General features: G+C 42.2%; 1 protein-coding gene across 1 annotated transcript; it reads right to left on the reverse strand.

Annotated features, from left to right (window-relative positions):
• Nucleotides 1–4132: 4132 nt before the first annotated feature.
• Nucleotides 4133–10433, reverse strand: s1pr3a (sphingosine-1-phosphate receptor 3a). The gene is made up of 2 exons (XM_085265160.1): nucleotides 9790–10433; nucleotides 4133–9081 (listed from the first exon to the last, which is right to left on the reverse strand). The coding sequence occupies exon 2, from the start codon at nucleotides 8971–8973 to the stop codon at nucleotides 7774–7776; it is 1200 nt and encodes a 399-aa protein (XP_085121286.1). The 5' UTR covers nucleotides 8974–9081; nucleotides 9790–10433; the 3' UTR covers nucleotides 4133–7773.
• Nucleotides 10434–10758: the final 325 nt, after the last annotated feature.

Raw genomic sequence — 10758 nt, forward strand, 5'->3', positions numbered from 1 at the left:
AGCAGAGGCTGATTACCCGCGTGACGGAGAGAGGAGACGAGCTGGATCACCCTGTTTTGGGGAGAAAGAGTGAAGGGGGGAAAATGGGAGGGAGGGAGATGAAGAAAGTGAGGAGGAGCAGGAGGGATGGGAGGGAGACGCAGCCTGGCTGTACTTCCCCAATAAGACTCCAAACAAGTGTGCGCGTGGGTGTTTGTGAGTCTAAGAGTGAGACGGTGACATTACGGGGAGGGGGGGCTGCTTCAGTCCCATTTTTTCAAACAAGCCTCCCTGGGGAGGAATATGAATAATAACGACAGCGGGAATGCAGCATGTAAAAATCAAACAAATATTCCCACATTTTTCTGGCTTTTGTCTAGCGCTTAGCTGTTCTCTGCTTTGAAGGGTGTTTTTATTCGATTTTCTTTTGTTTTTATCAGACAGAAACTTGCCTGCTGTTAAGCTATATTTTTATGAGCGCATTTGTGAAGGTTGGAGAAGTGGCTCCATCCCTTCAGCAATATCCAGTAATTCGGAAAAATGTGTGTCTTCCACTGTGTCTGTCTCTGTGTGTGTGTGTGTGTGCGCGCGAGCGGCTGTCATATCAGAATCAGAATGTGTGTAATGTCAGATGTGGTGGGTGTCGGCGATTATGCGGTGACGCCAGCTGTTAATCCATCAGATAAGCTTGGAGGAATGAACACCTGTGATCACCTCAGAGCCAGACAGCATTTAGGGAACCACATAACGTATACACACAGATCCATAACATGCAAGTAGAAGTATTCAATACATAAATGGATTTCTTACAGTTTAGATACCTTTTGTTTCAGGGTCAAAGTCTTGCTGTTGTAGAAGCCTGATTGTGAAAAGAACACAAAGACGTAAAAATTTTGGTTGTTTTACGAGACATTTCGGTGGGGACTAGGTGACCCATCCGAATATTGCAGTGTTTAAACCCGGACCTGATGACAGACTCAGACATCTGTTGTGTTTAATGAATGTTATGTAGAAATATTTATTCCATCTCCAGCCCCAAGTTGCCTTGGGCTTTAACATTTATGAGATGCACACTTTGGATCTTCAGCCTCAGTTTCTCTTTCGCACAATATTGCACAGAAACCTCCAGGCTGTTTGCATGCACAGAGGCAGGGAATTAGCCAGCTGTGCACACAAACTCAGTGCCACAAGTGAGGGACGGGACATGCATGTCAGACTAAGAGGCCGCCATCCTCCCTCTCACTTAAACCCCTATTCCAGACATGTTAATCCCTACAGTTGTGGCAGGCAGGCGTACAAGAGATAAATTGGAGGTCAGTGTGAGCAGGTGTGTGTTTGCCGTCAGAGCCTGCCAGAAGACTGCAATCAGAGAAGGCTGGGTGAGGGAGGCAGCTGCTGTTTTGGGGGGTTTTGAGAGGGAAGGAATCTTGAAGAGATTGCTTACCCACTCCTGCCACCTATCTGTTCAGCTGTTGCCGAACGGCTGGTTGCTCAGACTGATGAAAACATGACGTGTGTTCATTTAATCAGGTACTGTATTTAATTTTTCTTTTGCAAGAGAGACCCGGGTACTGCAAAATAGAACAAAGATGAGCTTGTTTAACACACCACATGCAATCACACTCAGGTTTAAAATGCACACTCACTGACCATGGAGTTCTGGTGACTGTGCAGGGCATTTGAGATAATTTGAGCTTTGTGACAGCCGTCAGAAAAAAAAGTACACTGTGGTCAAAAACGGGCCAGCAACAGTAATCAGGTAGGCTGTGGTATTTAAACAATGCTCATTTTGGTACTAAGAGGCTCAAAATATTCCGGGAAAATAACCCCCACACAATTACATCACCACCACCAACCTAAACTGCTGCCATGACGGAGCCATTCAGCTTGTTCATGCCAAATTCTGACCCTACCATCCATATGTTGCAGTTACAATCAAGACTCATCAGACCAGGCAACATGTTTCCGTCTGAACTGTAGTCTCAGTTTCTTATTCTCAGCTGACAGGAATGACACACAGTGTGGTCCACACTGTAGTCCAGTGGCTTCATTTTTCCATTTGTACTACATTCAGATATAATCTTTTGTATACTTTGGTTGTAACAAGTGGTTATTTGAGTTACTGTTGTCTTCCAATCAACTCAAAGCAGTCTGGCCATTCTTCTTTGATCTCTCGAGCGCTGCCGCTCACTGGATATTTTCTCTTTTATGGACCATTTCCTGTAAACCCTGGAGATGGTTTGTGAGAAAATGAGAAATATTCATACCGGCCAGTCGGGCACAAACAACCACGGCACATTAAAACTCACTTAAATCTCCTCTCTTCCTCATTCTGATCCTCTAAAGTTCAGCAGGTCGTCTTGACCATGAATGAGCATAAACGCATTAAGTTGTTGCCATGTGATTGGGTGATTCGATATTTGTGTTTACGGGCAGTTAAACTGGTATACCTAATTATGTGGCCGGTGAAATATTAAATTCCATTTATGTGGTGCAATGCATTAGACTTCAGACTTTCTAGGTGTGGTATTTGTGTGGCGTCATGACAGATAACCTGATAAACTGGAGATATGTCCTCCTTGAGCCTTTCTGGGAGACATTAAAATATTACTTTACAAAAATCTCCTGTTTTTGTTGCCTGCATGTCGTGTAGTTTGTGTAGTTTGGGTGATGAACACAATATTAATTCCTGCAAACAGACACAGAGCACAGATGAAAAATACTTCAGACTGTTTTTGGACAGCTGATCATGACAGAATAAAATATTTCCACTATCAAGCGCAGACATGATGGCTAGGAATAAAGATAAAAATAGATGAAAACAGAGTCTCTATTCTCATATGAAAAACCAGTAAGTAAGTCTCTCAGCATTTAATCAGACATAAATAGGTCATTAGGTAATTTCTCTAGCAAATATTACTGTTTATGTGAAAATGTGCAGTTTTCTTTGTCTCTGTTTTTTTTACCATTCACACTGTTATTAAGCCAATAGGCTGTTTAAAACCATCTAAGCAGGCTTTGGAAAATGGAGATGAGAATTTTTCTGTTATTTTCACACAGTTTGTAGAAGGATTAGTACATTAATCAAAAATCAATTAAGAGTGAATAATTAGTCGCAGCCCTACAAGCCACAGAATTGGCTCTGTGCTCATCTTTGATCAGATATTGTCTCGTGGTTGTCTAGTATATTAAGATGTTTTTGTTGATGCTGAGAAACAAAAAGTAAAAAAGTAAAAAATGACTTAGCTGAGATGATAAAAAAGGCTGTCAAATTCAACTATTCTGCTTTCATTCTACTTGATCAGCACTAGACAGGAGAATTAATGGCAATGGGGTGCTGAGGGGAATGCTGGGAGGAGTGTCCACCAATCCAAATCTCAGCAAGCTCCTCCAGATATCCTCCTGCAAAGTGACCTTTGCCTCGGCTCCCTCGGCTTCATCCCACCTGCTCCCTAGATAAAGCCCCGTGATCCTGGGGGGCTTATCACCAAAGTCTGTTTGAGTCTTTGCTCTCTTTGTTCCACGTGTAATTACACTGTATTGAATCGAGGAGCAATGGAGGTGAAGGCAGGGGAGGAGAATCATCACACACCAGATGAATGATTCCCTCCTCTGGTGAGAGTGGTACAACTCGGCTGCAGAGCAGGGAATGGCTTCAACTCGGGAGCTCCCAGCGTGAGTGGCCGCCTCAAATGGGACCCCTCGCAGCTCTCGGCCTGGCTCCACTCCACCTCCAAGCTACATCAAAAAGGGACTTGAGAATGACAGAAGTGTTTCATACTGGCACATTCAGTGACTGGACCAGATGGAGTCTTTGTTCTTTCTCTGAAACACGCGGCGTGCACACGTCTGTGCACAAAAACGGGATGTGTGCAAATGCATGCACACGCATGCACACTTCCTCAGCACACAGCGGTATAAAGCCAGGATTGTGATGATGGGAGGGGGTGTGATTCTCTTGTCCTCCGTTGTGTTCACATTAGTCATATGCAAATAAGCATTGTGCACAGAGAATAACACAAATCCACCATGTCTAAATCCTTAAAGAACACTAGTCATGGCTATTTAGTTAACATGATTTATTAAGGTGATTGACCTAGTTAGCACACAGACCATTTACGGTGTTTGCTTCAGGTACTGGAGAAATTGAATCTGTCATAGCTTGGATTTGAAGAACAGGATTATTATTTAGAAAAACAACATTTATTCACTTTTCTACTTTATGTCTTCACAGTCCCCAAATTAAGGCCCCTGGGCTAAAGTCCTTTTCTTTATCTGGGCATAGATGTTGGGCAAAGAAAGAAGGCTTTTGGATTAGAAAATGATGCCGACATGTGCAACATTGTGTCTTTTATTTCCACCTTTTTGTTTTCTCTCTTAAAAAATAATGACTGTTGTCTGCTTCTGTGTTTGTTAAGAAGGTTTTGTACAAAAATCATTATCAGTGGCAGTAAGTGATGTTAGGAAACCACAGCTGATATATACTGTAAGTTATTATAGGTTTATATTATTAAACATTTGCCAGCACATCTCCAACACTGTAAAGCAGGTTATTTCAAGAAAATGTACTTGGGTCAACCAAGAACTGTCTGTCATTTCAAGACAGACTGACATCTTTTTATGACTTTCTTCTAATACGTTGATCCAAATACAAGGTCAGAATGAAAAAAGGGGTTCTAAAATCAGCTGGAAACTGTAATTCACTGTACTTTCTTAACACATAAAGTACACATACATACTACACACGTCCTTAAATAACATTTCAGCCAACACCACTACAGTCAAAAGAAAATCTTAGGTTACATTTGTAGTCATTTGTAAATGTTAGTGTAGCTTTGTTTTGGGACCTCCCCACCCTTTCTCATAAAGCATAAAAACATAAGGAGCTCACCTCCCCACTCTGGAGGCAGCTGGAGGAGTGAGATCAGTAGCAAAATCCCAGCATAGAACTGAGCAGTAAAAGGGGTGGAATACAGGTGGCTTGCAAAGTGGCTTGCAAAGATACCGCAGCTCTGGGCAGGTTAAGTCAGCATGGACTGTTTTGCTGAGATTTGGCGAGTGGAATGTCTCAAACTGCTTCAGCTGAGCCGTCACCCGGTGCTTGGTGACACTGAGATCAGCTGATCTGCACAGCTGTTAAATACTTTGGTCCCTGTAAAAATCCCACATTGTTGTAATCTTGACCACTGTGATTGTGTTGCTTCTATTTTGGACAATTCTGCCTATGATTTTTTCCCCCCCAAGTTATTTATTCATTCCTTGTTTTTCATTGTATTGTCTATGTTTTGGAGTAGCAGTCCATCTTGCTGTTACATTATTTGTACATGATAGTGCCAGAATATTTAGTTTATTTTTTTTTGCCATGACATTAAAAGATTTATCTCAAACTCCAAACTTTATGTTAAGGAGGGGATGAAGAATAATCATCCTCTTTGGAATAGATTTAATTTAACGTGTTTTAAATATCGCTGGATCCCCTCGGTGAAATTTCTGAGAGTGAAATTTTCTATAATTCTGTATGTTGCTTATTTTTATGGATTTTTATTTATCTTCTATTCTTTGCAAACCTGTTTTCAGACCAAAAAAAGACAGATTTAGCGGAACTAAAATGAGGATGTGATTTAATAAAGCAATGGTGAGGATGAAGCAGAGATTGGGTAAATTGTTTCAGGAAACACAGGATACACTGTCTATAAATCACACTACACAGCTCAACATTTGGACATTTTCCGGTGTTCCACGTGGCATAAGGCCACAATCATCCCCAGCTAATTCAGAAAAGAACGTGTTCAGACATTTCTGACAGGAAGCAGTCAGTGACCTTTAAGCTGGAAATGTTCGGCCGGTATTGCGTCCTCGCTGTCTCTCTTCATCAGAACTGGAAGTGCAGAGCCGAGACACATCCTTTAGCTGAGGCAAGGATAAAATGCCACTCTGACAGCACCTGTCTGGTCTAGCGGTGCAGTAAAAAGATCAAACTCTGCTCATTTGTCAGCTCAGTGTAAAAGTACGCTTTAGTGCAGCAGTATTTTAGGACAAAAACAAACAAATTCTTTCCTTGTCTTTAGTTATCAACGTCTAGAAAATATGCTGCTTACACATCTGATTATTATCTGTTATACTCTGCCAATCAAATCATTCACACAGGTATCACTCTTTTTTTGTTAAAGAAACATCCTAAATGATTTTCATAGAATTCATACAACACCCAGACTGTTTTTCCACAGTAGCCACAAGTAGTATGCCTTTTATCGGCAAATGACCTCACTGACTGGAAAGATCAAGTCATAATAAGGATGAAGAATTTTTTTTGCATTATTCATCAGCGTCTGACCCATGTCTGCATGTGTAGGCGTGTAAGATAGCAGGAACGTGCTCCCATTAGGGTATTAAATGAGTGCAGCAGGTTAAATCTGATGACATTTCTTCTCTCCTCTGTGAAAAGCAATTAATAAACCAACGGCAAATTATACCGCACATTAATAAATGTGTGGAATTCACGGCTTAGGCTTCAATAAGGATCTTATGAAGGATTGATAGTAGTAGAATCTGCCATTCATTTGGCAAAAGGTTTTTATCATCGGGTTTTATGACTATTCTTTAGCAAATTTATGCAGCTGGCGATCACAGGGACAGACGAAAAGAGAGGAAGGGGATTCGGAACGAGCCCCTCATTCCATAAAACAAAATGACGCATGAAAATCGGATAAAAGCGAATAGAATTTTATTTGCTATTTAACGTATCAGGCAATACATCACCCTCAGCATAAATGTCATTTACAGTCTACAACTTTTAAATAATTCACATCCAACACTCGTATTTACTAGTGGTTAGTTGATGGGCAAGTGGTTTGTAGATGTGCTGATGAGACCCTAAAATTTTCATGATTGTCGCTATTAGCCAGGCCGATTTTGCTCACAGTGTAGCTTCTGTTGACCTGAACCTGAAATGTCCATGAGTTGAATCCCACAAATTAACACCACCTCCTGCAGCACTACCATCAGGGCATACTTTACTATGTTGCCCACTAGTGGTAAGAATCAACTACTAGCAGTGTCATTTTTCCTTCAACCAACAGGTTTTTTGTTGTTTTTGGTTTGTAATTATGCACATCACAGCCTGATGAGGCTGCTAGTCTGGCACTAAACTTATAGAATAGGTTTCTCTCACAGTGCATTGCAAATAATCAATAATAAAGTGAACAGTAAAGTCCTAGTACCATGATGGGTTTCATGCACACAAAGCAAAAAACAAACAAAAAATAAAACACTGCTGTGTAGCATTAAGGTGGCAAATGTTCTCACAGAAAATAAATAGTCTATCAGTCAAGTAATGAAAAATGCAGGTGTTTGAAGATTTCCTGCGTATAGTACATGCAAAAAAAAGAAAAGTGCAAGAATTTGATCATTTTGCTTAAAATGACAAGAAAAAAAACAACAACTCAATGACAGACAAAACACTAAAAGAGTAAATCATGCTTTACAGCATCCCCAGTCAATATGAATTCAATGTCAAAAATTTCTAAATCCAAGTAAGTCTCCGACGCTGTATTCGAGCGAGTTTAGTGTTGGAAAAGACATCTGAGTTCCTGTAAATAGTGGCTTTAAGAGTTCCTTTGTACTATGATTCAGAATCAGATGCATTTGGTTCCAAATGAATTTCTGAATTATCATTACTTCATCTAAGCCATGCTTCCCAAACGACACTGTACAAGCAAAAAGTGGCTGGTAGCAGGATTATATCAGACCAGTCTGTTTCTGTGTAACTGTAACACCTCATTTAGGCTTTTCCATTTAAAACTTGTTGAGGGCTGGCAGCGCTCCCGCCTTCACAAGTACAGCTGAAAGCAGGTCTGCTGGCCCTGAAGGATGGGGCACGGCAGTGGCGGAGGGATCTCCGTGCTTGTTGTCTAAGTTCACAGGTGTGGGAACCTTCCCTCTATTCATTGTAGACTTCCCATCCCCGCTCCCCCCTCCTCCACCAAAACTTGTCTTGCTGTTTTCTCCTGTGGGGATGATTGTCCCTAGGTTGGGGTTGCCCACTGCAGGAGTCCCAGTGTGCTCCATGCTGGTCTGACAACAGCACAGCAACCGGAAAAATGCGCTTCTCATTTCTCTGCTGGACAGAGTATATATTAGGGGGTTAAGGGCAGAGTTGAGTACAGCAAGGGCAATGAACCAGTCCACCTGGTAGAGAACAGGGCACTTATCTGGACTGCAACCAACATCCAGCAGGAGCAGGAGAAACAAGGGAGACCAGCACATGACAAAAACCCCAAGCACAATAACCACCGTACGAAGCAAGGCCAACGAACGCTCTGAAGGCCGGCTGCTCACCCTGCGGCTACTGGAGGTCACCAGACGGTAGATCCTGATGTAGAGTATAATGATGGCCACCAACAGGGCACTGAACACACTGATGCAGAAAGCAATATAACTCTTAGCATAGAGCGGCAGCACTGTGGAGCAGGAAGGCAGATTGTTTAGGCAGTTCCAGCCCAGGCTGGGCAGAGCACTCAGCAGTACCGACACAAGCCAGCAGGCTACCAGCAGTGCTAGAAGCCGACCTCGACCTGCTGTCTCGCAGGGGCGCAGACGCACCATTGTCATGTGCCTCTCGATCCCAATGGCCAGAAGGCTGAAGGTAGAAGCGCTGAGGGCTACGAACATGCTGCCTTCTCTGGCCAGCCACTCCAGTGGTGTCAAGAAGAAGGTTTTGGGTCCCGAGGTAAAGATGTTAACCATGTAAGCCACCCCAGCCAGCAGGTCTGACAACGCTAGGTTTCCAATGAGAAAGTACATACGGCTATGGAAGCGCTTATTCCTCCAGATGGCGAGGAGAACTGTAATGTTCTCCAGAACAATCAGCACGCAGATGAGAAGCAGCAGCACCATTTTACAGGCCCCACTGACGCGGGGCCGTTCCCACTTTCCCGAGTGGTTGTAGTGGATGACTATGACAGGGTTCATCCCCTCCTCTATTTGATTACTCATACTGCCTGGCCCTTCTTGACCTTCCTCGGTCACACAGCAGAGGGCGGCACAGCACTGGACACAGAGGCAAGGGTGGTCAAGTTGGCAGAGTCACATCCTTTGAGGAGCCTGTGAAGAAAAGTTAAAAGATAACGTTTAAAAATTACTCGGTTTTCTCTGAGCTTGGGAACTAAAGAAGATTATTCTATAGAAACATCAAATCTGCATTGAAAAAAGGAAAGTATTGCCAGTTTAAAGCTATGCAACTAAGCAAATAAGTACATCAGAACAAAAATCCCTTCAGACAAGTGTCCTGACAAAGACAGCAGTGGCACTTACAGGTTAAATAGAACACAGTCTCATGAAGAAACTGAAAACAATCAGATGATCTAAACTGCCCGTTCTTTTGTTCTATCCACTACCACTTACTTCAAGTACTTACAATTTTGGCATTATAGTTGAATAATGAGTCTAGGGAGTGTTTATGTCATCATTTATTATTCTTTCTTTGTTTTCCTTAAAAAAAGAAAAGACTTTTATAAAGGTCTTTAAATGATCCAGAAATGCCCCCCTCACAATGACGCTGAACATAAATTAAGTTTCTTCCAGTTTCAGAAACAAGGCACAGTGTTACAGCCAACTTCTTTACAGAAGTAAAAAAATGCCAGAGGCTTTAATTGAAATCCTGCCTCTGCGTAACTTTCCTCTTCCTGACTTTCCTGTTTTGTGAAAGTTATCAAAAATGACATAGAGCTCGTGCATTGTTAGCGCACAGTCTTTGCGCAATCGGTGTGTTTTTCTTCGCTCCCGCAACAGTATGCTAGAAAGTTATCCTACCTGTCAGAATGATGTGGCTCGTTTGAACATCCCTGCAATGAGCAGATTTCCAAAAATGTCGAAGTTGTTGTTTTATTTGTTTTTTCCTCTCGTGCGTAAAGACGCAGAATTGATGCGTTCCAAAAAGGCGATATACTCGATGTAAAATTAAAGTTTCATGTCCTTGTCCGCTTAAAAATAGCAGTAAAGTAAAGACCTCGTTAATATCCACAGTAGGTTCTGTCCTAACTTTCCAGCGTCCTCTCACTTTGACTCTCCAGCTTCCAGCTTTGACTGTCCCGGTCTCACCCCTCACAGCCAACGGGGCGGGATTTTCCCTCACCTCTCATTTGGTTTTCACCATTAATTATGAGTCAGGAGAGAAGTCGAACCCACGCGAGTCATTGCGCTATACTTTTGAGCCGTGCAGTGTGAATGATACCGTTTATTTTCCAAGTGTAGGTCAAAGCGATTTGTTTTTGTTCTCCGTGGTCAAAGGACAGCTGACTATTTCAGAGAAGAACGTCTAATTTGTTTCTTCCAGTGTGTCATAAAATTGCTGCTCTTACTTGTTGCAACACATGTAATAGATTTTGCCCGTTGGGCCTTAATACGCCGCTTGCATTACATCACTGTAGCACGCCTGTTGTTTTGATCGTTTGATGTTTACCAGTATAAAATCATATTCCTTAAAAACATCGGAAATGTTGCAGAGGAAAATCACAAACCAAAGTATATCACTCTATCCAAAGGTTAATATTTCATTTTCATAACACAATCAGCCATCTGTGGAATATTCTCCTCCACTGACAGGCCAAGAAGTTGCTGGAATCCACTCATTGTTTTTCATGCTCAGATAAAGGATCACTGAGTCCCTTTAGTGCTCTAGGAGTGTGAGATAGGTCAGACCTCTCCCATTGGAGCCAACTGGAAGGATGGAAAAGGAAGAGTTACAAATTTCTTATCCTTTTATGCACTTTCTCTGAACAG

This window comes from Mchenga conophoros, linkage group LG23 (genome assembly GCF_057382185.1).
Source record: "Mchenga conophoros isolate Kocher_MC1m ecotype Shallow Benthic linkage group LG23, M_conophoros_male_GT1.1, whole genome shotgun sequence".
NCBI classification, from domain to species: Eukaryota; Metazoa; Chordata; class Actinopteri; order Cichliformes; family Cichlidae; genus Mchenga; species Mchenga conophoros.

What these genes read in the sequence shown, in the direction of transcription:
- s1pr3a (XM_085265160.1), bottom strand. Translation starts at nt 8,973, where the DNA reads ATGAGTAATCAAATAGAGGAGGGGATGAACCCTGTCATAGTCATCCAC.